The 27,725-nt window shown below is 40.5% G+C and overlaps 2 protein-coding genes across 2 annotated transcripts; one reads left to right on the top strand and one right to left on the bottom strand.

Annotated features, from left to right (window-relative positions):
• Positions 1 to 786: 786 nt before the first annotated feature.
• 42sp43 (P43 5S RNA-binding protein) lies at positions 787 to 4,112 on the top strand. Its single transcript, XM_088317968.1, has 9 exons — positions 787 to 1,001; positions 1,081 to 1,181; positions 1,778 to 1,874; positions 1,971 to 2,059; positions 2,545 to 2,615; positions 2,677 to 2,757; positions 2,829 to 3,058; positions 3,556 to 3,609; positions 3,680 to 4,112. The coding sequence occupies exons 1-9, from the start codon at positions 861 to 863 to the stop codon at positions 3,914 to 3,916; spliced, it is 1,101 nt and encodes a 366-aa protein (XP_088174094.1). The 5' UTR covers positions 787 to 860; the 3' UTR covers positions 3,917 to 4,112.
• A 6,624-nt stretch (positions 4,113 to 10,736) lies between these two features.
• Positions 10,737 to 26,891, bottom strand: LOC148322684 (SH3 and cysteine-rich domain-containing protein 2-like). The gene is made up of 11 exons (XM_088316963.1): positions 26,527 to 26,891; positions 19,684 to 20,041; positions 18,448 to 18,542; positions 17,267 to 17,351; positions 15,572 to 15,687; positions 14,972 to 15,041; positions 14,460 to 14,533; positions 14,044 to 14,135; positions 12,613 to 12,664; positions 11,530 to 11,670; positions 10,737 to 11,111 (listed from the first exon to the last, which is right to left on the bottom strand). The coding sequence occupies exons 1-11, from the start codon at positions 26,593 to 26,595 to the stop codon at positions 11,013 to 11,015; spliced, it is 1,251 nt and encodes a 416-aa protein (XP_088173089.1). The 5' UTR covers positions 26,596 to 26,891; the 3' UTR covers positions 10,737 to 11,012.
• Between the last annotated feature and the right edge of the window lie 834 nt (positions 26,892 to 27,725).

Below are 27,725 nucleotides of genomic sequence, written 5' to 3' on the forward strand. Positions count from 1 at the left end.
GACATGTATCAGTCAGGTAAACAGTCGCGTCTCTGATATTCTCTGTGGTGTTAAATGAGCACAAAAAAACACGTATTTTAATCAGCTACAAGAGTTTTGTGTTAAAAGTTTTGCTAAATATTATATTTTATTACTTGGCCATCACTAATTCAATAGGCAGAGAATGGAACTGCAGTTCACTAAGTCACTGCAAAGCAACAGCGCTCTCTGTTGTGCAAAGAGTGACATCACACCTAGCAATAAATACATTCTTAAAGTTGCTCCAGAAGGGACGTTCAAGTGGTACAGCAGTGAAAGATTGAGCCACAAACGGTTAAAAAAAATGCTTGTTTGTATACAAGCGCTTTTCAACGGATTTAAGGTGCTGAAATAAAAATAATTAAAAAGCAAACAAACTATGACTTACCTTGGCAGCCCAAATCTCAAGACACCATACAGTATATTTTATGGCATTACTTTTTATTGACTGATTGAGTAATGACTTTTAGAATTGTACTTGTTTTGGGAAACTGATTTGTGATTATTATTATTTTTTTTATAATGGCAGCATATTGAAAAAATTAAAATAAAATAAAAATGTTAAGATTGAATTAAAAATGAATATTGGTTTTGGTTGTAAGTGTGAAGTAAAATAAGTCATATTTACAAGTACATACCGAAATATTCGATTCGACTTCGGTTGAATGCAATTAGCTACACCGGCTTCGGCATTACCCAAAATGAGCATTATGACGTCCCAACAAGAGACAATCGCCTGCAGCTGCTCCTTAAGCAATTAAGAGGCTATAAGAAAGGCTGAAAACTTAAACGCTGGTTTCATTTACGAAAGAAGTGTAAAAGGATAAGACTAAAAATAAATAATGAGCGGAATGTGTGAGGTTGAACCTGCAGCTCTTTGTCCACAGGTGAACCAGCAGTTCAAGTGTCTCCATGAAGCGTGTGAGGCCATCTTCTCCAAGCAGAGCAGGCTACAGCAGCATGAAGCAATTCACACCGGAGCTGTAAGAAAACACTTTTTTTTTTGTTTAAATCACACAATAAGTTGAGCTTCTTTTTTTTTGTTAATGCCAATATACTCAGCGTCCGTGGCACTGCACAGTGGGCGGCTGCGGTGGTCGTTTCACCCGAAAATCACATCTCAGCCGCCACATGAGGCAACATGGTGGTGATAAGCAATTCGAGTAAGTCACAGTTCTAATTTTCAATTAATGAATACGAATAACATGCGTGTGAAGGCCTCCGCTTTCTCATAATTACGTTTTTAGAGTTGTTGGGTTAGTAAGCCTATGCGAGAGAAGCCAGTTAAAGAAGCTGCGGCTAATAGATGCTAATACATTGCACCGTTAAGGGCGGGAGATATTACGTCATAGCACGAGGTGCATTATGGGGTTTGTAGTAATGCCACTCACTTACGTGATCGGAATTCATGTCATTTCGAGAGGCATATGTAAGTTTTTTTTGTCTTTGTTTGATTTCGGGGGCATATGTGAGCACATTTGTTTGCTTTTTGAAGCGTGCCTAAATGTTTGAAATAAGTTCGTTTTTTTATGAAAGAGTGGTGGGCAGCCTTGAAATTGTACAGGGAAATTGCTACATATAGTCAATATAAGGGTAGTATATTTTTAAATATGAGCTCTGTTTAGGCCAGGGGGTGTCATTTTTTCCAATTGTGAGTTTATCAAGCCCCTTAAGATTTATGATTAAGAGCTATACCTATAGAAGGAAACAAGACTTGACTCGTCTGTATTAAATAATAGATTGCTTATCTTCACCACAGGTGTGAGTTGGACACCTGCACTAAGAGTTTCGTGCAGGCAGACAGTCTGAAGAGGCACATGTACTATGCCCACGGTGATAAAGAAAAGTACTTCAAGGTAATCTCCTCCAGATGGCGCCAAAGGGCTAAAATATACACATGATTCCAAGAAATCCACAGCCACGTCTTGCAAGTCAATTTTCTTTGTCTCCAGTGTCCTCAAGCTGGCTGCTCTCGGACTTTCAAGAAGAGATATCACTTCAAGGTGCATCTGCAAGAACACGGCCTGCCTGCCAAGTTCAAGTACGGTTTGAGATGAAATCGCCAAAATGGTCATTGAGACAATCTGTCAATTAGTGGGATTTTAACCAAGCACACAATTGCATCAGAGGATGGAAACTGTTCACAGAAAAAAGATGGGCCAGCTTTTACAAGCAGTGTAAAAGGAGTGCCAAAGGAGCAAAGAAGAAAAAAAATATGGTGCATTGAGAACCTTTGCTTTTCTTTCTCGCATGTCAACTATATTAATACTGATGTGCTGTGAGGTGATTGTCTGAAGAATGTAATGATGACATTTGTACTGGTTTTGTAAATTAATTACCTATACTAGAAAACCCAAAATTTTACACTAGACTTTAACAATTTTGGTTAAAGGTGTCAATGAAGGTTGGCGTTTCCATTTTTATCCATCTGTTGTCCAACTGGAGTTACGGCACCTAATGTGAACGAAGCAGCATGAGAATCCTAAATGTCAATGAAGTCCAGTTACATTTTGTTGTCTCCCGCAGGTGTTCAAAGGACTGCGGTGCCATGTTTGACTCCCGCGCGGCTCGAAATGCCCATGAGAAGAAACATGCAGGTTGTCAACATGAAGCGCAACCTCATGCATGCAAAACAAATGATGGGGCTTCTCTTTATAGGTTACCGCTGTCTGGATACTAACTGTCAGGTGGTTGCCTCAACTTGGAGCTTGCTTCAGAAGCACATGGTCAAACACCCATGTAGGTATGAAGTAAAAAGAAACAAACTTAAAAAAAAAAATTCAATACTTTTCAATTTTTTTTATCTTTAGCGACATTTACATGCCAAGTCTGCAAAAAGATGTTTAAGCAGGCCAACACACTGCGGCGTCACAAGCGGGTCCACGCCACGCACAAGCCGGTTCTGGCGTGCCCCCGTGACAAATGCGAAGCCTACTTCTCCACCACCTTCAACCTGCAGCACCACATCCGCAAGGTGCACCTGGAGCTCCTCAAGTACAAGTGCTCCTTCCCAGACTGCGCACGCATGTTTGCTATGCGGGTATGGAATAGAACCCCTTATCCAGCCATTACTGTTGGACGCAGAAACATTAGTTTTTTTATTTCCCTGCTGTGCTTTTGTTTCTTTAGAAGGGCTCCAAATAAGTTTCTACAGTAGTCTGATTGTGGGATATTAATTTACTAAATTGTGCCCTCATGATCAATATATTTTAGATTGTGGACTGGTGGAGCTCATGTACTGCATTTGTTTTACTTTAAATTTGAAGATTTAAAGGCAAAGGGGCTACAATTGAAAAGCCGTTAATGTAGGAATTTAAACTTGGACACAAATGTGAATGCATGGTTTTGATTGGAAAGAATTTAAAGCAGAAAAAATATGAAAAACATTTCTTAAAAACAATGTTTGCGTTTAGGATTTTTTTTCAGGTCCGGGCATAATTGTATCACGTAATGATAAATCTCGAAGCAAATAGTGTCAAATCTATGCCTAAAAAAAAGCTGAGGTCTTAAAGTGAACGCTGTATATTCATTCCACAGGAGAGCATGATCAGACATCTGCGTCGCCATGATCCCTGTATCGTCAAACAAAAGGTAAGCAATAAATCATATGTATTGAAAAAAATGTTTCCAAATCTTATCCTTTAAAAATCCCATTGCATAGAATCGCCCCCGTCCCAGAAAGTCATGGCAGAAGCGCTTGGATGGCAATCATCTCCCCCTGGTGGAGGACAACCTCAACCGTCTGTTTGCACTGCGCATGCGCATCTCCCGCCGAGCCAAAGTTGAGGCGAACCTGGCGGGCCTGTTCAACGAGCGCAAGATCCCGCACTACGTCGACCCAGAGGTCAACCTGCGCGAACTGTTCAGCATCAAGAAGCCGCTGCCCATCCACAGCTAGGGCTAAGTTGAAGCCAACTATTTCTTTGGCTAAAATTGGGTCGATTTTTAGTTGTTGTTGGTTAAATGTAGCTGATATACATTGCTATTTTAATTTGTAGTTTAATATGGATGAATATGATTAGTTATCATTAACAATGGAACATCTTTGTAATGTATGAAAAAGGTGTGGACCCAATAAAAATGACTTGAATTTTTGTTTGAAAGTGCTGCTCCTCGTGTTCTCTTAGCCCAACACCGTGATGCTTGTTAAATATGAAAAACAAAGCGGCGCACATGACTAAGTGCTGAGTCACAAAGCATCTCTGGCACTCTGGGGGTGGCTGACACTTGAGACAAAGTAAATTCTAAGATGTCATTTCTGAGCTGTTGACAACTTGAAGTACTTGAAAGCATTTGGGATTAAATCGGAGTAACATTAAGTTTAATTTGTCTAGCATTTCGGCTTCATTGCACTGGAGATGTAAAAATGAATTGGAAGTGTCAAAATAAAAATCTCATCTACACGGGAAGTGGTGTGAAATGTGATAAATCTATCATTTTGAATAGACAAAAAGTGCATTTGGTGAAAAATCAACTCTTCTAGGAAATCTGTGTCAATTTATCTGTTAGATGTTTGTCCACGTTTGGAAGCGTCCTATGGCAAGATATTCGACACTACATTTTTCTATTTACACTGCCATGACGTAGCCCAATTGTGCCCCTTGGGAGTTAAAAAAATAAAAATTGTCACTTAAATCATGCACTGTCAAGCCAACATTTAGTTGTGGTTCATGACTACTGCAAGTACATTTTCGCACAAAAAAAGTTAATTCAGTGTGAGAGGTGCTTTCGGTAAAACGAGTGGAGGAAAGGGTGGGAGCTTTTGGGTCATCTATTCTGGAGGACAATCTAATTTCGGCTGTCACGCTTTTATGCTTAACCTACTTCAATCGCCTTTCTACTAGCGCCTCGATGAAAGCAACGTTTGGCTGTTTTTCTCGTGACCCCTATGACCCCAGACTGCATCATGTGTCTGGCGGGAGTCCGCAGAAGCGATCCAAAACAAATCCCCCACCGGCACATTCAGCTTCCTCGCGACAAGCTGCGTGGCGTTTAGGCCATAAGCGGTCGCCATGGCAACAAAACTCTAGCTTTTCAGCAGAGGGTCGTTGACTCTTGCGCGAGATTGATGCTTTTAGGCACCCTTTGTGAGGGATAGTGGTTAGTTGATGATGACGATGGATGTAGCGGGCGTAACAGTTGCAATCAACAAGAGTGGATTTTATTTGAGGCCTGCTGGGGATGACGAGCATAAAAGTCCTATTCATAACAATACTATCCGCTTCCAATGTTGGTGTTAAACATACAAAGTACAATGTAGTTTGTTTGTATAGTTGTTGCTAAAATACTGCACCTCAGATGGTTGGTTCGCTCGCTCGTCTATGGCGTTTTGTATTGTGTGTTAGCATTAAGCTAATGGACAAAAAGTCGTGGTTTGATTAAGTACAAAACTCTTTGGTCCTTACCTCAACTGGAAATGTCAATGAACAGCTTGAAGCATGCATTGGTCACTTTTTAAAAATTGGTCACGATCTTCGCGATATAAATAAAGTTGTATTCAATACTTAAGTGCTCTATTGAAATTTCTGTTACAGCCAACTGTCCGTGTCAACCATACATCAGGCATCAGAAGGCATATACAAATTATTTTAGCACACTTTTTGTGGCAAAGATGGCAGCCACGCTAGGGTAGTAGTTGGCAAAGCTGTTTTGACTCTGCCTTACGTTGCCAAGGAAACAACATAATGAGCAAGGTGGCCATATGCAAATAATTATAGCGGGCTTTGAGGCAAACCTCTGGGTCTTGGCGTTGTGCTTTAAAGCGGCATCTTTGCACCCATCCTTCATCTTGTCAAGCCATCAACTTCGTTGGTCCTCCATCATGTCCTCCCATCAGAAGCCGGACTGTTTGTCATCCGGCCGCCATCATTAAATGCTGCCACGCCAGTCGTACATCAAAGTCACTGTCGATGGCATCTTCGAAAAATTCACAGCTTATCCACGCTTGGGGTGAAATGCTCACAACAATCCTTTGTCTGACTCCAAATATGAATCTATAAATTAGGTGTATTTGAGTGCATACGTCAATGACTGTTGAATTATGCCTTAGAGAATGCGTTCACGGAGCGGCGTATTTTAACCTTAATCTTTAATATTGTCTACTAATTTGACGGCTTAAATACATCTTTGTGATAAAGAGTCACCCTCCACGACTGATGATGATTGTCACGATTCCCCTTTTTTTAATGGCTTTCGACGTGTGTTGTGGCAGTACAAGGCAAAATGGCCGCCCCTTGCGATGGATAAAAACGGGTGGATTTTTCAGTTGAATTCATATTACACAAAAGCACAATGAATTGAAATACTGTATTTAGACCAATGGGGGTGCATAGAACATTATTGTAAATATTTTTTTTTGTTGACTTGACTACCCCTTTAAGCATTCTGATAAATTTTAAAAGTAAATTGAGAATGAAACTAAATGCTTTGTAAAATTTTGTAAAAATGCAAATTTCATTAAATAGTTTTCTAAGAAGTTTAGGGGGCAAATGCCGGCGTTTTCCTTTAAGTAGGTCCAACCATGCGTCCATGGGGCTCCAATTTTGCCGCCTCATACATCAAAGCCTAATAGAACGTCATCTAATAAAAAGATAAATAAATAAATCGCCATCCTCATTCAAGCGCCATTTTGCCAATAATAATCATTTATCAACAGTGGCAAGCAGGGAAAACCTGATTAAAAGCAGGTTATCTCAGATGATTGTTTTATTTTTTGGCATTTCAATTAAGACTTTTGAGAGGCATTTTAATAAAATGTTCGAGGATCCTGAAGGAATCCTGTTAGCGGGGAACACGCAAATATCTCCCTCCGGCGCTCCTCTGCGATGTCATTTTCATTCAAATCTTTCTCGAAGGAGCCAAGAGAAATTCATTTAGATTTTTTTTTTTTAAAGGAGGAAGATGATTTGATGAAGATGGCAGCTGTTTCATATCAATTAGGAGAAGCCAATCCAATCAACAAGTAAGATGTTGTATTTTACGCAGAAAATTAACAATTGAGCTGAATGTAAAAAAAAAAAAAAAAATATGTTTGAAATGCAAAGCAAGCACTGTTTTGGTTGACTATGAACTAGGGTTGCACCTATCAAATCTTTTTGGTATTCGGATAAATAAAGTTATTGTTGGCTTATTTTTAAAAACATTAATATCCCTAAAATATAGTTAACGGAAAATAAAGCAGTTTTATTCCAAAGATTTTCTTTTTAGGAATACAGGATTAACATAAGAATTAATCTTAATTAATATTAATAGTTTTGCATGGGGCGGCACAGCGGATGACTGGTTTTCACGATGGCACCGTAAAGGTCGTGGAATCGGCCTTCCTTTGCAGAGTTTGCATGTTCTCCCGTGCCTGCGTGGGTTTCCTCCGGGTACTCCGGTTTCCACCCACATTCCATAAATATGCATGATAGCTTCATTGAACACTTTAAATTGTCCCTAGCTGGGAGCCCGGATGATTGTTTGTCTCTGTGTTCCCTGCGATTGACTGGCAACCAGTTCAGGGTGTCCCCCGCCTACTGCCCGAAGACAGCTTGGATAAACTCCAACACGCCCGCGACCCTTGTGAGGCAAAGTGGAACAGAAAAGGGTTGGATGGTTTTGCATGGGATTACATCATGAAGGAAGGTTATTGTTTACCACTTGACGGCTTGATGGCCAAGACAAAAGATTTTGTGCGTGCACGCTTATGTGCGTGCGTGCGTGTGTGGGTGGGCTTGAAAGGCTAATGAAAGGTTTTTCCTTTACGCCGCTGTCAACTGCTATCACTGACAAGTCCATGTGTTTGTGTGATTACGCAAACCACAATTCCTTTTCGCTTCTCTATTTTTAAATCTATATTTCCTCGCCAGTTTAATTTTGGCAAGTTGGCAATTGTATCTGGTTGCTCAAAAAGAACATTGCACATCAGTGTTGCGTGTGTAAAATTAAATGTGTTTTTCTTTTGAGGAAATTAGGACACAATTGTCACCATGTTTTTGCATGGTCTGAATTGATGACACGGTTTCAGGTTTCATCAAATGAGTTTGCGTCATTTCCTTTTTCTGCAAATGGATTCTAGAATGTTGCGATTGGTTGGCGACCAGTTCTGGGTCTATCCTATTTCTCGGCCAGTCATTAGAGAAAAGGTTGCAGTTTACCCATGTCGTGGTTGGATGGATGGATGGAAGCTAACATAACACTCAATAGAGAAAAAAGTCCATTTTGATGTCTTTTTTTATGTTAATCAAACAAGGAATAAGTATTTTGGGGCAAAAAAAAAAAAAATTTATGGTGCCACAAAATATTTTTTCCCCAGAAAAAGATCTTTATCATATGAGATTTATTTACTTTTTTAAATTCTGTTTTAGAAAAAAAAAGGAAAAAAAGTCTACTTTCTGTTCTGAAAATATTTTTCTTCTCAAATAAAATTCTTCACATTGCTTCACATTACTTAATACAATGTATCTATTTGAAAATGAATTGGCTGAACACACAATTACGAGAAAAAAAAATTAAATATTGTGAACACAAGAATCAAGAGAAAAAGTAACTCCATGTTAGAAAGCACACTTGAATGTCAACGTACACGCCGCATGAAAATGAAAGGCCTCGGGCACGTTTTGATAGCAGCGAGCTGGAAGCCGCCAGCGTAGTGCCTACTGGAGTGCTAAAGTGCTGCCAGCTATGATTGACAGAAAATGTACAAGAGCACATTTATGTGAGAACATAAAAGCACTGCGACACAAAACCATTTGGGAGTTTTAGCACCACGTCAAAGTCCTCTATGCAATGTTAGCTTTTATGATGAAAACGCCTTTATGGCATAATCAAAATAGTATGGCACTCACCTTTATGACGCCTTTAGAATTGTGACATGCATGCAGCAATATTTCCGGGTACTGCTTACTTTTAGTGACCAGTGGTGGCTAAAAGAAAAAAAATGTCACAATAAAAATAGAAAAGTAAATGGTGCACAATTTATTATTTTTAATTCTGATTCGCATAAACCTTTATATACATATATATATATATATATTTTTTTTTTTTTCGGTTGGTTGGCTGCTTATACAGATTAAAGACATTTCCAGACATATCAATGGGAAAGTTTGCATTACTTTACAGAGGTACCGTGACAGACAAGTGCCCCAATTTAGTATTTTTTTTTTTTCAAAAAATTCTTCAGAAAATGCTGTCCAACATTCAATACGTACCATAAAGAGGCAATAAAAAAATCAACGAACAAGTGACTTATTTGTTCAAGGAGAGCCACAGTAGGCGCCCTCTCAGCCATTTATTGGATGGGACAAAAATTTCAAAAGACATTTTATTGAGGAACGTGGAGAAAAAAATGACAAAACATTAGGTGTTTAGAATGCTACAGTGTTAACATGAGTGCACTAAATCCAGTTGTGTTCAAGTCTTCACAGTTTGCTGGAATACAACAATCAGCATGTAAAATTGAGACGAAGCTCGCTCAGGATGAAAGGCTCTCAGCTTTGACTCTCCGCCGGCCTCACGCAGGGACGGAAGTGAGGTGTCCTTTATTGGGGACCGGCAAGCGTTCCCGCATGAAAGCCAGACGGCGGGAAGCCGAGCGGTAGGTGACTTTGGATCGGTGATGACTCAGAGGGTCTTCGCACACACACCATCTGACCGTACGCTTCAACACACACGTCATTCCACCTCACTCATTTTCTTCAGCTCTCACAAACGTCTGCGCGCTTTAACATCCTTTGCATGGAAATGAGACTAAAATGGCTTTTCATCTGAACAACCTCCTCGCAAGTCTATCTTTACCTCCGCTTTTTAATTGGATTTCTTTTTTCCGAATTGGGTTCGTTAGTCGTCACGTTAATAATTTGTTGTGTCCTTACTGAGCAAAGCATAGAGCGCACAAGGTAGCGAGGTTTCGCCCTGCATTGGTCCAATGAAAATTGCTATTTTTTTTTTTTAATTAAAACAGGAAAGGACTATTTCCCAAAATGAATGAAACAAAAAATACATTTAGAGAATTACAAGATGCAAACAATGATGAACGGGGGCCCCTCGTGCCTCCATTTTCAGAGTGAATGATTGTGAACATTTGTTGCCTGAGCGGCAGAAAAGCAATTTAGCATTGCCCGTCTGTCTTTTTAGTACCTCCTGGGAAAAAAAAAAAACTACCTTTCCGAATATCAGCATCATGACTAACATTAAAATACCGTAGCGTCGAATGTTCATCACAAACAAGACAGGTTTCATTCAAATGTACATTAAATAATCAAATAAAGTCATTCCAAAATAAAAGCCTCAATATAAACAGTTTTAAAAAATGATCATTCAAATGCATTGTAATCAAAAGTTAAATACAACTGAACAGTACTTTGGCAGTGATTCTTTTACGCACCACTAGGGGGACCTCTAATGTTACTAGGACCACACTTTGAGTAAATAATGAATCCAGACTAGTGATATCACAAGTGGTACGTGGGCTCTAAATACAGTTAAAGTTGTATTTAACTTTTGCATACAGCAACAATTTTATTATCATTTAATTGAGTTGGAAATGCTTTTTTCCAAGCTATTCAAGTTAGCTAGAAAAAACACCAGTCATCTTGAGCAGGAAAATTTCTCATTAATATTCGATATGTTACTAAGCCCTGTTCTGATTGGATTGTTGCTCTCCTTAATTTGATATGCAGAATGACCTCGAGATTAGTGTACACACCGAATATGTGATTGCTTTTTTAACATCATCATCAGCCTTCACTTCTGAAAAAGAATACAAACTGATGTTACACTTTCCTCATAAAAAAAAAAATAGAAACAATCACATCACATATCAGTCCTCTCCATCCTCGACATTTTCTTTCACGTGGGGTATGAAACATGAAGGAAGCGTGTCGCCCAAATGTAAACACACAAGAGTCCATTTTGTTATCCATTACGACTTACAGTGAGATTTGGTGAAACGTTCAGCGCAGAAAAAAGAAGAAGGAAAAGATGAGAAGAGACGATGACAATGTCAGCGAGGCTCAGATCTCCTCGATGGAGTGCGCGGGCACCAGGCCTCGCTTCTTGCCGCTACTCAGCTTCACCAAGGTGTCGCTGTCCTCGCGCTTGCCCACGCAGATCTGACAAAGGACAATTCATTAGGTACACCTCAAAGTCAAACACAACTGACAAAAACTGTCTTTTTTAATTTATTTATTTTTTTACAATTCCCAAATGACTAAACTTGTGCTTAAGAAACTTTTCTGAAAGCATTTTGACTGTCCACCTCAGAAAAATATTTGTATCATCTCTTTCTCATTGATAAGATTCAGTTCCAAAAATGGAAAACTTAAAACCAACATGGTTTTTAAAAACGGCAAGCTCCCTCTTCAAAGAGTGACAATACAGTAACAGAACGGAATTTTTCTGTTGTCATTTGAGAGTGCAAGTGCAGTTCAGGACGCGGTCGTTGAGAATTTCGTCACTCGGTTGCCGTGGTTGCAATGACACAAGGGGGGGTCGTAAAACGCAACAAAGCGGAGCCTGTGGCGTGGGTACCTGCGCCTCTTTGACCACCATTTGTCCTCTCTCCCAGCTGCCGGCGGATGTTCCCTGTATGACGCGCCACACTCGCTCGCCGGGACGGACCCGCTGCACAAAGTTGGCTGGGAAAAAACCCACACGGTCGCCGCTCTTGCCCTGGGGGAGGCCGAAACAAAGGGAGCAGTTAAACTATGAGTCATTCAATAACGCGGGTAAAAAAAAAAACATTTTATTAGTGCGACATGTCGAGGTTGCTGACTGCTTCAAGGTGGAAATCCAGCAGTCGGTTTATATATATATTTTTTTTACGTTCTGATCATTTTTCAATATTTTCCTTTCTGACTGTACGATACATCAACCTGCATAATGTACAGCAGGGATGTGCAAATGGTGGTCTCAACGTGGTTCATATTTAAAAAGAGAAATGTTTTCTTTACGTAGGAGCAGTTCTGAGTTGTAATAACAGTGTTCACCACTAGATGGCAGACATCGTTTGAGAGCAACTCCAACACCAAGAATGTACTTTATAGACACATTGTGCTCAGACGATCACCTGAAAGGAAATTTAAAAATCGGAAATATGGATATTAGACCGATTCTTTGTACTTGTTAATAGCAAGATTTACATTTCCATGTGTGCGCGTTTGTTAGTGGCCGAGTAAAAAACGGGTGGCGATAATCACTCCCGACAAGCTGAAATTGTTTTTGACACATTTGCATAAACAGCTGAAACATTCTGTATGTCCATATTTCACACATTATTAATTCCCATCACATATTTCACAGCTTATGGGAGGTGGAATTCAGTATACATAATGCGCACGTGCTCACAACAATCATCGCTGATTGAAAATGCTGGAGTTGATGGAGGGCCTTGATAAGATGCGCGCATCTTGGATGTACACACAATCGTACTCACAGATACTGTATGCAGGCTCACACCTGTTTTTTTTAACACTCCTTTTAGACTAATCTTCTGGGGAAATGACTCCATTTTAGTCTGAGCAGGTGCACTTGATTTCAACACCTCTGATACCATACGCACTACACACAGACAAGAGACACGCATCAAAATGATCATTTAGTCTCATCACCTACCTTCCACCACTCCTCGTTGGAGTCGTCTGTGACTTGCACCCGATCACCGGGGCTGGGAATGATGAGGCAAAAAAAAAAAGGATAAAAGAAGGAACGTGAGGACGGTAGAAAGACGAAAGAGAGATTTGTGCAGGACAAAAGCCAAGTGCAAAAAAAATAAAATAAATAAATACAAGAAAATGTTCTCGGCTTTGACAAAGGAGCCTGAATTACTTATGAGATTTTGTTCAGAAGGTGAAGTACTGAATAGAAAAAAAAAATGATTCTGGGATACCTGAATAACCCCTGTAAAATATGGCAGACACATTACAAAAGCACTGGCTATAGTTGAAAATCCGAAATTCATTTATTACCTGAGGCTGAAAAATATTTTATTTTGAAAAGTAATTGGATCGCATCCGTCAATGGCGGACTTGATGCATGTCAAGATGCTAATTGTCTCGGTCGCGTAATGCTAATATTAAAACCACAAGCTAGCAAAATGAGTAAAGAAAACTGTTTCTTTGCAACAGGGAAAGGCCTCGTGATGAGACACCACAAAAACCAAGAAGAAAAAGACTCATTGATGGCGACTCCCCAGTAGAGGAGACGTCTCCTTCCCTGTTAACAGTGAGTAGCTGCTTTTGCAGTGCTGTGCGAAAAACGACACAACAATACTCACAGGCAAATATTCTTTATCCTCGGTGAAAAAAAACAAAAAAAACACAGATCTTCTTCTGCGATTTATTCTAAAATCAGGTAAGTTTATGTCTGTGCTATACCACCCCCTGGTGGCACACCACAGTTTTCAGCACAATGAATTAAAATGTGAAATCACTGCGCACAAATTGTTTAATCAACTCATTTAAACATTCTATTCAATTACATAGTTACTACAGAAGTAACTATTAATCGACAACTAATCGATAATCAAACAAAATGATTATTTTGATAATCGATTGATTGTTTTGAGACCTAGATTAATTTACAACAGGTAAAATCTTCTGAAATTCAACCACTACTCAGTCAATATTCTTTAGATTTCTGTAGTCTGCCATGAAAGCAGACAATCTTAATGTTGAAGCAAAACAAAAAATGTTCTTGACTCCATTGATTAGCACCATCATCATCAATACCACAGTCAATGGTCAATAATCAATTCCACAATCGCCTCATTTTCCCGCACAGCTCTTCCTTTTTCCTTCTGTATTTCATCTTCGTTGCTGCTTTGAGAATGAATTCTCCGCCCATTTCGTCCAGCTGAACAATTTAAACACATTGAACGCCCCCACACCTCAATATCTTTCTTCTACTTCCATCCACTACGTGGGCACGGTGACGAGCAGGGAGTGCATAATTAGTCGTCCGAGGCCCCGAATGTGTCCTCTGAGGACGCGATGATGAAGTAAGAGGAACATTTTTATCAAAACAATAGCATGGGTGTTGACTCACTGTAGTTCCAGGTCATTGTGTTCCTGAGGCAGAAAGCTGTAGAGAGCCACGTAAGTATGCATGGAGTGAACCTCGATGCGTTTGGGGGGCACCTGGAAAGGGGAAAGAGGCTGTGAGGTGCATGCATTATAGAAGTGGGCATACCAGTGGTGTGCAAGGGGGCGGGGGGGGGGGGGGGGGGCACAGGGCGCTGGCCCTAGGGGGTGGGATGATATAGGGGGCGTATTAAACCAAAGAATTATTGAAAAAGCTCAATAAACATTTTCCAGAAAAAATGGGGTGCCCCCCCAAAAAACACACGCACAACCCCCAAAAAAATGTTAAAATGAAAAATCGCCCCAGCCATTAACTGAGTCGCGCTCACCCACGCATGCACGCATGCACGCACGCACGCACGCACGCACGCACGCACGCACCTCAGCAGGCGTCTCAGCTTGACTGGCACTCTCGTCTTCATCCTTCTCCACCTCAATGTCAACGGCAACAGAGTCTGGAAGGGAAAAAGTGTGAACACATGCCAGAAAACACAGACGCGTGTAAACACATGGTTGTAAATACACACACACACACACACACGCACTCATGTCAACACAAAGGGCTGAACAATCAAATTAAAATGCTCATCACGAAATAGTGGAAGGCAATTTTCAAATCGCATAAAATCTCTGCTTCTAGCTATGTGCAAGGCTTAAGACACACAGGCCACATGTTTCGTGAAACGTTGAAGCAATAAAGCCACACATTTGTTTGCATTATTGTTTTAATCGGAATATGAATTACGGCGTTATGTGTACACCACACTTGTTTGGGAGAATTTTGTGAAGTTGTCGTACTAAACGCTTAAAAGGGGGGTGGGGGGGCAATGACATACTAAGATGTGTAAATACATGCATGTATACAACAGACAAACACACTGCAGTGATGATACCTCCCGTCTCCCGAGGGATGTCTTCCTCCATGCTGCACTGTCTCCCCTGCCTCTCCTCACCCGCCTCACCCTTTGATTGACAACAGCATACATTACATGTTAATTGAGGCCCTCGATGGCACGACACGTGCAAAATTGAAGAGAACTTTGTAGCACTGGGAAAATAAAAAGCATTTAGGGGGATGATGCCCTTACAAGTGAGTGTGAAACAAAAAAATAAAAAATAGGGAATTATGTTGAACACTGACTCATGATGGGAGAAAATCCACAATATAATTTCATTTAAATAATTTATTATTATTATTATTAAGTCATAAAAAACAGTGAATGGTACACTTACAATTTTACAAATTTTAACACATTATTAAAACGCACTTAAAAAACTAAATTATTAACTGCAAATGTATTGTACTTAAAAGTTAATATAATGGAGCTGTACTTAAAAAAATATTGCACTGTATTTTTTTTTATAGAGTTGGCAGGTCTATGCCTACGGTAGAAGTGCCGTGAATTCCAATTTGAGGTATAGCAGGGTGGGGTTCACTAAGAAGACAAAACTGGGTGCATGCCTGCCATGGAAACTTTCTCTCAATCTCGTACCAAACTTCGCGTGGGCGACTCCGACATGCTGCCAAAACTGGAGCGGCTCATCTGCGCCAACGATGTCCCGTAGCGCAAGGCGGCGTACACCGGGTCCACGCGTGCCCTCACCACTTCTGAAATCACACACACACAAAATGCTGGGAATATTGTGCATGCATGTCGGCGTGGGGGAGAATGGGGTAGGAGGTCTAATTTTAGCTGGAGTGACCTACTTTAGTGTTTGAGAGAAGAGCCAAAAGTTAAGAAGGCACCAATATGCCGACTAATCATCACACTTTCGTTTAAGCGCACGTCATAAATGAACAGTACTTCTTAATGGTTCATTTTTTTTTTTTGGCGGGGGGGGGGGGCAAAAAAAGTTTTCTGGTGTCAAAATTTCTCACGAGTCAACAAGCTCATTTAGCAAAAAGTCGAATATATATATATACACATATATATATATATATATATGTTTTTTTTTTAATTAATTTTTTTTGTCATTCTGCCGAGCAACAGCATGACAACATCGCGCACGACTCCAACCATGAGCTTAGCACATCTTGCAAGACTCCACCAATGCATTTTTCTTTTTCTTTGGCTTTCTCCCCTGATACACACAGAAGGTGTGGCATCCGTTTGACAATCAAATGTTTTAAATTTCCAGGACTTCCTATTTTGTTGTAGGTTAATTTTAGCCCTCATTTGCAGAGTCTAAAAAGAAGTGACAGCACGAGGCGCTGAAGTCTGATTCGGAGCGACAAATGAACCCATGTGTTGACCTATCATACAGTACGGCGGCCTGTTTGAGGATAAGTCAGCTGCGTTTAACGTCAATGTGCACTGATAGTTGGTATTTGCAGCCAGCCTTGTTGAGACTTTGTCTTCATAATAAAGAGAATGGCCTCAACTTGGCTCCTTCTTGCTGCACTTTGAAACAAATGCATAGTTTAGCAGAATAATAAGTCGACTTTGTGAATGCGTACATCACTGGAATGTTATGTGCAGAACGCTAATGTAATATACTGAAAATGTGAATACACTTCACTTGGTGTTGTATGCAGTTATGTTGTTGATAACAAGCTTCATCAGTTACGCTTGTTTTTATAAAGATCGTGTGCCCTGCTGACTAATTTATTCTTGGAACTTTATCGCTTTGTTCTCTCAAGTACAGTAGTAAGAAGTAATTAACTAATACAGTCAATTACGTTCAAATTTTATTCTGTACTACAGGTAGTCCAGTTAATATGAATCGGACCACTAGAGGGTGCTACATCCTCCATTAAAAGCATGCAGCAAAAAAACAAAAACAAAAAAAAACAAAAACAGAACTTTTATTGCCTGGAAATAAAACGAATTTATTTTTGCAATATTAAGACTTCTTTATTCACATAACCTCACAAGATAATGGCTCGTTTTCCCCTTATTTAAAGCACATAGCTAAACAAATGTCACCTCTTCTACAGTTTTGTGCAAGGGTGTCCCACTATTGAAATAATAAGCGTCAGCGAGATGAGTAAGATTTAATTCTCACCTTCATCAAAAACTGGATAGAGTTCTACGTACAAATAAATTGGCTCGGAAATGTCATCTTTTTTAATTGGGTTATTTTGCGTGGATGTCTGAAAACCTTTCATTAGCTTCCCAAGGAAATGTACTCACATGTTCGATAATACAAAACAACTCACACACACACGCGCACGCACACACACTCACCTTGACTGGGCTGGACTTCTTTGACGACAGCTAGTTGTTCGGTGACGAGCATCGGTGAGCTGAAGTTTCGCTTGAAGGCGCCCGACTAACAGAGGAGAACACAGCGCGTAATGATTTTTGTTCAGCTTCCATTAGTCCCATATCTTCAAGGGCCCCCACGCCGCCATTACGCGTGTCTTCAACCGAGTCATTTGAAGAGATTCAATCGAATGGAAAACACACTGGCGCCAAGGAACATCTCACTCGGCTGTAGCGGCGACTTTCAGCACGGGGCTTTTTAACACCCGGCTGTCATTTCACACTGAATTAAGCAAATAAGTGTCGCTGCCTCGGCTTGCAAATGAGCCACTCTGTCACATTATGCAGAGAGAACGCACGCGTGAGGTAATCAGCATTTTGCCTTTGTTCCTGATGAGAGATTTCAGCTGTCGTACACGCCTCTCAGTGGCCTCCACATTCTTCTTGGGCTACTCGAGATACATGTTGCTTAACTCTAAGCGGGGTTGATGTCAAATGTTGATGTTTTTATGAAAATGGGGAGAGAAGAGTCGTGGGCAACTCTGGTTTGATCATTAATTGGAAAGTTAAAAAAAAAAAAAAAAAGACGCCTGCGCACACGCTACCAAACTACTACTACCACCACTAATACTAAATTGTGCGCAAAAAAAAGTTTTTAAAGTTTGTCACATGTAAAATTGTTACTCAAACTGTAACACAACAAAAATAAGACTGTCAAAAGGCTTCCAATAACAAAACAAAAATGTATTTAGAGTTATACAACAAAGAAACCCGCAGTGAGTGACACTTTTTTTTTTTTTTTGATTCCATACGTCATTCACTCCATGAACTGCGTCATCTTTTCTCAAGATCGTGAAACACAATTTGCACTACAAACTATGAGACGTACTTCAGTTTATATCATACATACACTGAGTGTGAGTTGCCTATAACAAGCGGGCATTTCTCTCCCATGCCAAGATTTAGCACCGAATCTTTATTTTCTACTCAAAAGCTGTGCTGATCTCAAATTCAAAGCGATACAACACCTGCAACTTCAGGTATTAATCGAAAGGAAGAAAGAGAGCTCAGAAGAAACGAATTCTCTTTTACTGGCTTGTTACGCAAAGATCCCTCTGGACCGCCGTCCAGAACCTGATATATGGTCTTGTGTTTTGTCGTACCTTGCCATGACACGGCTGCTGCGAGAGTTCTGAAGTGCACCACAGGTGAGCAGCCAGCTTGCACGTTTTACAGCGCAAGGCCTGCTTGGAGTTTCCTATGCAGTAAGTAAGAAAGAAATAATTGATTCGTCACGGTTCCATCACAGTGTTAAAAGCACTCCGACATGACGATCTTTGTGGTTTTGAATGATTCACAAGCGATTTTTTTTATTCCCTATCCTATCCCAGTCGTGTCGTAATTATATATGAGCGCTTCTTTGACTTCTCTGACGTGTTGATTAAAGCGGCATGGGGAGGAGGTGAGTGAGGAGCCGGATGATCCATCACGTAATAATGAAGAGGACACCATGCATGCTGGGGAAAAAAATGGAATGCAAGAGAAGAGGAGCGGTTTGTGGTCGGGAATCCATCAATGTGATGGCAAGTAGCAAAAACACAAGCAGATAACGCAAAAAAAAAAGCAGGCACGTGCTTATGTGAAGACAAAATAATAACCACAGTGAGGGAAATTTTTGCGTCCAAGCTATATCAACTTTTACGCATTTGTGCAATTAAATTTAAAAAAGGGGAGTCAATGTCATTTTGTCAACTAGAAATGAGTCAAGTCGATGGTAACTGTCAGCATCTAAGTAAAATACGCCGAAATGATGTAAGTCAGTAAATACATAATGCCCCAAATTATTACACGAACGACAATTGTTTTACATTTTCTATGCAAATGGGCTCATCATAATTTTCAAGTCATCAACTTTTATAGAATCGTTTGAATGTTTTTAAACGCCTCCTATCCTCATAGACCTTTTGCTTATGGATGCTTTAAAGGTTCTCACTGTGGTTGAATGTCAGGGGGGGATGGGGGGGGGGGGGGCACACACTAGTTTCTCTCCTTTTATGTCCATAGCAGACCATGATGCTGAGGAATTCCTTGCGGCATACGATGACGTATCGTCATGCATAAAGATAAATTCGTGGCGCAAAGATTTGTTCTTCATTTTGCACCTATAGTCAGTCAGAAACTCCACGTACTTCTTCGAGGCTATTCACACCTTCCGTGACGCGAAAGGGGTCGATCAGATCTCTCCCAATAATTCTGGCTCAAAACTGTCTCGCTGCTTTGTTGGGGATTTTGAAAGTGTGTCATTTAAAAGCAGTTACAAAAAATGAGTCAAACTGATTTCAAAGTGAAAAGTAAATAGAATGAATAGTATAAGAATAAATAAGTAACGGCGGTCTCACCTAGAATCATGTTCTTGCAGAGCTGGCAGTTGGTAGGCTTGCGAAAGACATGATTGTGGAAGCAGTGTGTGACCTGGGGGGGTTTGGGGGGCAGCGACGGGGACAGTCTGAGCGAGGGCGAGTGGGAGGCGATGGAGGGGTTGGGGCTGATCGACGGCGACAGCGACGGCGAGGGCCGCGAACCCACAACGGGCGAGCCAGCCGGCATCAGCTCCAAGGGGGGCGGCGAGGGCGATGAGGGGGGCGCAGGCTCTGTGATGAACTCTGGGGCGAGGCGGGCGTCGCTGTAGGAGCGCTGGAAGAAGTTCTCAACGCTTTTGCTGCGCATGAACGACAGCGAGCGCTTCAGTCTCTGCAACTAAACAAAAATCATTAAAAAAATTAAAAGAAAATTTGAAAAAATAATTGATTAAAACATGCAAAATGCTTCATGCTGATTGGACATTTTTTCTCTTTTTTCTGTAGGAGAGGAACCAAAGTCCTAAGCAATTGTACCCACGACAAAAGAAAGCCAATAGTGCCGCGCATTTTAGGAGAAAAATCGGACTGGCCTTCAGGGAGGGAATGAGAACAATTTTACGGTTTCATTCTGCTGTGATACGAGCACCGCGGGGTAAAAAGAACATGATGAGTCGCAAATAAAATAACACCTCGTGAAGAAAATGCACCGTCATATGCAGACAAAAGTATTGGGACGCAGGGGCTGGCCGAGAACCACCGGATTTCAAAATAGCTTGTCCTTATTAGGTTTACGGGTAATGACGGGAAATGAGCCATTTCTATTCCATTATCGATACTGCTTATGGATCTGTTTTATTCTCCGGGAATGCAATAATACAATGTAATTGTTTGCTCTAACTCTTTAATAAAATTATCCAATAAGCACTCAAAGCTACCATGCATCGTTAGTAAGCAAAAAAAAAAAAAGTCGGTCCACATGACCAAAATGCTTCATGTAGTTTTTGTGTACCTCACAAAATATTAGAGTGCCTTAAGAAATTGTCCAATTCCACAGGACATTATTTTTTAAAAATGACGGTCATAGTCACTGCTCTGCTTGATATGTTTCTTTTCACAAAAAGCTCATTTTCTGAGCTTTTGGTCGGAAACTGGTGTTTTTGGTGAATCTAACAAATGTTCTACTGTTGAGAACGGAAAAACTTTGTTTCTGGTAAAAGATCTACTATTTCTTGTCTGCCAGTATGGGGAACTCTGCTTTGAAAGCGACTGACAATGAATTTGTTATCAAGGCTAAGGCGCTAAAGGCAAGCTTGGATGACTGTGGTGTGGAAGAACAAGCCCGTTGACACACTTCAAAAGCCCCCCCATAAGAGTGAAAGCTGTCATAGCTGAAAAAGTCATGCACGTTTTCCGCTATTTTCACTTCCTGGAGGTTTCATGTCCACATTCTACCACACTCTGTATAAAGCCAATCATGTTGCAAACAGGGCTAAACCAGATATACGCCTTGGGGAACATCCTCGCACATGGGAGGGGTTGAGGTGGGGGTCACGTGAGTAAATGGCCTTTTCTTGGTGGCGCTGGGGCCATTGTGAGGAAATGGGCCTTATCGTCTATCACCAGCCTGTCTCGTAATACGATGGGAGGCGAAATCAAAATTCATCATGTGTCACGCGCAGCCCTGATTGCCACGCAAGGTCTCGGGTGATGGATTCCATAAAAATCACACGGGAGTGGCCCCAACAGATCGCATCGATCCGGCAAGATAAGTGGAACACGAGCACGCTCACGGCCATTCGCCAATGATGCCATGTTCCCACCCAAAAATAAAATAAAATAAAATGAAAAAAAAATAAAATAAATAAATTAAAAAAAAAAAAAAATATATATATATATATATATATATATATATATATATATATATATATATATATATATATATATATATATATATATATATATATATATATATATATATATATATACACACACACCACACATCACATCCCCAGTAAAAAATAAATAAACGCTTAAGATTGGCTCCATTAGAAGTAAACAGGCCACCATGGGAATACACGGGCAATATGGCATTATTTTCTTAATTATTTGGACATATTAACTGTTTTTTATATGAAATTATAAAGTCAAATGTTAACTATGGAGGCTTCATTAATCAAATTAAAAATATAATCAAGAACAATAAAATGGGAGCTAATGTCGTGAAACTACAGCAGCATCTCAATAAATGAAAATATGGCCGAAAGGTTCGATTATTTTGGTCATGAATTTAAAAAGTGGAACTCAATGTATACACGCTAAAAAAAATGCTAGGTTGTTTCCCTAACCACGCACTGGGCAGATATGCATTTGGAGCCGCTACTTTAATTTAGTTTGACGCAACAGATTGGGTTGAAGATTGGATTTGGGCATGATGTTGAACCAAATGTGTTTATTCGCACTGGCTGCATCATAAGAGCTGCTTCTTATATTTTGGGCACAGCGAATGCAAGGGAGCGCTCAGTCAGTGTAATCCATTGTGCTTTTTAAAGCATACGTTTGTATCTGTCAATTAGAACAAATGACTGCAGAACTGGAGCGAGCGTCTCAATTACAATTAATCGAATCCTTTGTGAGCTGGAGAGGGAGAAGAGCCTTCCTCTGGGCTTCCGTTTCACTATTAGCTCCATCAGTGGAGGTCGTCTAACGTGAACATTGTATGTGACGGCTTGGATGAAATGCATTAGCTACCTTAATGTCGGATACTGAGCACTCCCTTGGACCGCCACGCAAGGTACACAACGCTGGCAATCAATACGCACGGCATCCTCATGACAAAAGACCGCAGACCTTTACAAGCCGATTATTCTGATCCGCACGCAGGAAATCAATGCGTCATACAGCAGATATAATTCAATGTTAAAGCTCCACTGTGCCTGAACGTTACGATATAGAAAGATATGTGGTTCAACTCTGGGAGCAATTGGATAAAAGGCATGCATATTTGAAGGATGTCTGGAAATAAAAATGAACACAATGAGCATTAAAATGACGTTTGAAACCAAAATATACATGACATGCCCAAGGAATTTGATGTTGCTAAAAATAATCTGGCTTCAAGGGCTGGCTTTTCCCTAAGTAATCAGAGGGGGTGCTACTAAAAAAATTCTGAAAATGTAAAACATGGACCACGCCAAAGCAAACTAACCAACTTCCTGATTGTTTTCTGGCACGGCCTCTTGAGACTCATTTGTGGGTCTATTTGTGATAGACATGCTAATCAAATTTGTGAAATTAGCTTTGTGGGCTACGTTTTCAAATAAATACGAAGGGATGCTACTTAGGAGAAGTTATTGCTTCAATTGCCTTGTGATGTTTTTTTAAGAAGTCTGTTCTCCACTTTTCAGTAATACAAATGCTGGGCTCCCTAAAAAAATGTCAATAAATGCTGTATCATGATACCAAAATGATAACAATAGTATCCCATTGTGTGTCTATTTGAATTTTCATCAAAACCTCTCAGCTATGTTGACATCACAATTCAGAGGTATATTTTATTCCAATGAATGAATGTTGATTATCATACAATTGCTATCTCAGGATACCTGAATGATCCTATAATGAGTCAGGTAAATTCATACCTCTCTTACAGTATCAATGGCTGACTTTGCTAAAAACGCTTGCAGCTGTGTATCATGACATCGATATTGCGACCGTATCGTTTGTCACAGGATAATATCCATTTGCCAATAGATGCTGCTTTGAGTTAAATTTCCCCATTTTCAGTTACATATATATGCTATTGCGCAATTATCATGATACCACCGTGAATGTATCAAGTCAGTTAAATTCATACCTTTCTGAAAGTATCAATCAACAGATGTGACTTAAAATCCAATGGGAGATTCTTATTGAGCTAAGTCACACAATTTGAAGGACAACTAAGGAAACGGTATCCATACTGTATCGTACTCTCACATGACTCGGTTTTGGTCCACCGGTCTTCGATTTTGAGTAAAAGATTTGAAACATTTTAGTTAAACATATGGCGGCATATCTTCTAGTATGTCGATTATCGCCGTATCATAAAACCAAATTTTGTTGATAGTATCAGCCACTTTTCCCCTTCCTATTCCACTACTAAGACCTGAAAGAAAACTTCAAAGGAGCTCAAGGAACAAGAGCGCGGTGTAATTTTGGGATGCAATCTTTTACGCTCTAACTAGGCCGCCTCATCTCAAACAGCTTTGCGGTCTCGAGGAGGAGGTTTGTGCTCATTTCCATGATAACGCAACGCCGCCATCCCGAATCAAATGTTTTCCTGCCAGTCCTTGTTTTACCGCTTCTCGCACTTTTGATTAGCAGGCTTACATTTTAATGCCGTTCAATCACTAATCAATACAGATCAGGTGGCCCTCTAATTAATGAGGCCAGCTTGAGATGTCATATTTGTCTTTGAAGTAGCAGTGGAGTGATCCTCAAAAGGATTGCCCCGAGTCTGCTGTCGAGATCCCCAATCTCTCGCCCTCCTCCAACACACCTGATTCAAAAGATCCAGATCGTTATCAAGCGGCTCAGAGCTTCCCGATAAGCTGATTCGTGCTCCCTAACCCCCTCGCAAAAAGCATTTTGCTTTTTTTTCGAGCCATTTGTCCTCATCCAATGAGGAAGCGATACACAAGATCAAGCGCGCAGGCACACCGGTTGAAGACGAGCACAGGACTATAAACGGCAGCGTGAGTCGCTCCCATTGTATTCCAACAATGAACTAAAATAACAACAATGAGCGATCGCTCGCCCGCGTCTGCCAGCCTTGGCAACGCACCCGCTGCAAGAGGGAGAAGAGAAAAGCCAGTCTGGTTAATCCTCCGCCTCCTCTTGACATCTGATAGTCATCTACAAAAACGTGTCAACTGCGCCGCGGGTGGATTTTAGCGCACGATTGCGATCTCGGCGACATTCCCTGTCATCTCGGTCCAATTAAACACAACTTACATATGCATACAATACTTGAATGAAAGCGTGTCAAGATAATTTGGTATTTCTATTGACAAATAATTTGGAACATAATCGTAGATACATAGACATGTTGGGGAGGAGCTAGGTTTAGCCTGGGTTGTTAGTGAAGGTTACGGAGAGTCTTAGACATGTGTGTAGGTACATGCGCACTTCGGACTCAGTTAGCAACAAATGATTGTTTTCCAGATGAAGCTCAATCAATTTAGAATAGAAAGTTATCATATTTCAGTAAATCATTTCTAAAAGCTGGAATGGATTAATTACATGTTCATTCATTTCAATGAGGACGTATGAGTTGAGATAAAAATGTTTTAAGATACGAGAGAGATTTAAAGTTGTATCTAAAGGCACCATATTCTTATTTATTGAAGGAGGAGAAGACCCAAAATGGCCCACTTTTTATTAACCGTCTCAGTTTATACATTTCTTGATCAGGAAACTAAAATTCCACAAATGGTGCTTTTTTTCTTTAGCTTTTCATGCCCATTTGCTGGTAATGTTCATTCCAAATTCCAACAAAATGATGGAAAATATGATAAGATGGTGGTATGCCTGTCCATCATGGTAAAACAAAAGAAAGGAATTGCTTTTTTTTTTTTTTAGCTTTTTGTCATTTGCGTGACATATAAAAGGGGTGTAGTGTACAAGCATGAATATGCAGATGTGTGTCAGTAAGGCGAGGGGCAAAATCTATTGGATGCGGATCACTGGAAGTACACGCGGCGCAGGCTTTCATCCGTCCACCCCTCGATCGATCTAGAGGCCACAGATGAGTACGACGACGAGCGCTTGTGATGTAGATCAGTGAGTCGTGTGAGTGTTTTGTCAGTGAATATCAGCACACAGCAGCAGATGGTGAGCAACAAAGCTGGACAGCGTCACTTGGAACGAAAGAGACGCTTATGCTAATCACGACTACTACACAACTAATATGCTCTCGAAAGACTACATGGTATTGACATGATTGTTTTTTTTACGTTTTTAAATCAATCGCACATAACGACAATGGAAATTAGTAGACGTCTCCATGACATGTGGCGATTGAGGAGCTTTGTCTCATATGGTCAAAATATTTCTACATCCTCCCGCCTCGCTACTCTAGTGATATGAGATGATAAAGAGCCTCTATACGCGGGATTTCCATGAACACTCTGCCACGTGACGACGTATTATTTTTGTTGTCACCCAACGTCATGCACGCAAGCCACATCACAGTGTACGAGTACATAAAAAGATCAGAAAAACTAAAGATTCAAACTGGGTATGAAATCACGAAATGTGATTATCCTGGGTTGCGAGGTGTGACATGAATGAAGCCCACCCCCCACTTCCCTTTCCAATGAAAATTAGGGAAAGGAATCTACAAGATTATCCTCACCGATTATTCTGTGGTGTGGGGTGTGGTAAGAGTGATTTTCATTTTTTAGCTTTGCTTTTCAGAAGAACTGAAAACCCTCAAAAAGTACTGATGCGTGCAAGACTTTAGTAACCATGAGTTTCTACAAATCTACTCATAACACACACTCACACACACATTGTAGTGCGTGCGCGCGTAATGACGCCAGATCTCATTTATAAATGTACTACCCAGATCTGTGATGTCATTAGTGACCTCTTACATAATTGAGAAACAGGTGGAAGAACACAGAGCAGGTAGAGAGCACGCGCGCGCACACGCACACGCTAACAACTCAGATTTATGCCACGAGCCTCATTTCAGCCCTCATTGACACTCGTGACAAATTTGGACACATAAACATTTCTCTTTTTCAATGGAAAATGTGCAAACAGTGACCACGGAGTCCAAATCAGCTGTCTATTACTATAGGAAATTAATCGATTGTGCATGTGCGTGTGTACGTTTACCTTGGACGGCAGCGGCTGGCTGGTCAGTTGGAGCTGAGAGTCGTTCTCCATTTCATTGATCTCTGTCATGGTCAACTTGGTTGGAGGAATATAACAATCAAAAACAAATCACATGAATAGGATAAGCACACTTTTAAATCCACGTTGAGGCGGCCAAAGTGTCCCCTATGCGGGAATATCACGCCACGCGTGGACGACTCGTCAAGACCCGCATTGCGCGCACCGTCCCCACCCAAAAAAGCTGCAAAATTCCGCTTAAGGTGGGTTGAAAAATCTAAAATAAATATAGCAGTGTTTCGTACTATACCGTAGTTGGAAGTGTGCTTTTTGGTCATCACGTACCGCGCGTAAAAATCAGAGCCAGTGCATGCGAGCCACGCCCACTCACGCGTGAGAGCCGCGCGATTGGCGGGGCTCTTTTACAACCGCGCCACTAAACACCACGCATGCACCAAGCACCAAATATAGAGAACCATACAGTACTCACCGCCAAGTGGACTCCTTTTGCTTTTTTATTCCAGACTTCCACATTTATTATCAGTGACATTATTTCGGCTGGAAATTTACACGGAAAACTGACTCAGTTTTCAGTCGACACCTGCATATTGGTCGCTCGACCAAACATGTTTAAATATGCTTCAATATTTATTTCGCTTTTTGATTTAAAAAAAAAAAATTCAGTTCAAGTGTGACGTCAAACAAAACATAGAACAAAGAGTGAAAAAAAGACTATTTAAAACAATCAAACAACTGTCCACACAAACTTAATCTTTACATGCAATGGAAAATGCCATTGACAGGCTCACAAATAGCGCCAATGGTCACAGCCGTTGAGCATATTATGAATATTTCAACAAATGATGGCGCAACACGGAGACAGACAATATTGCAATACTCACTGAGATATATTCTTTACCTTCTGCTAAAAACAATGATTGCCGCTTACTGAGACAATAAGAGAAGTGGTGACTCTTATTTGTGTCTATATGATTATAATATTGATTTATGAAAAACGCCCTCGCAATTTGACACATTTGAGGACTCCTGGGCAATTAAAGCAAACGGCGATCAAAAAGTCTTTTTGTCAAACGTTGTAAAAGGTTTAGCATAGTGTCTTTTAGCGTGACGTCTGAAACTGCTGCTATTTACAGGGCTGTTGTGTCTACAGCCAACAAGTATTGACCTGTAAGTCAGCACTT

The sequence above is a fragment of the Idiotropiscis lumnitzeri genome, chromosome 15 (genome assembly GCF_059441095.1).
Source record: "Idiotropiscis lumnitzeri isolate Australia: NSW breed Sydney's pygmy pipehorse chromosome 15, RoL_Ilum_1.0, whole genome shotgun sequence".
In the NCBI taxonomy this organism is placed as follows: Eukaryota; Metazoa; Chordata; class Actinopteri; order Syngnathiformes; family Syngnathidae; genus Idiotropiscis; species Idiotropiscis lumnitzeri.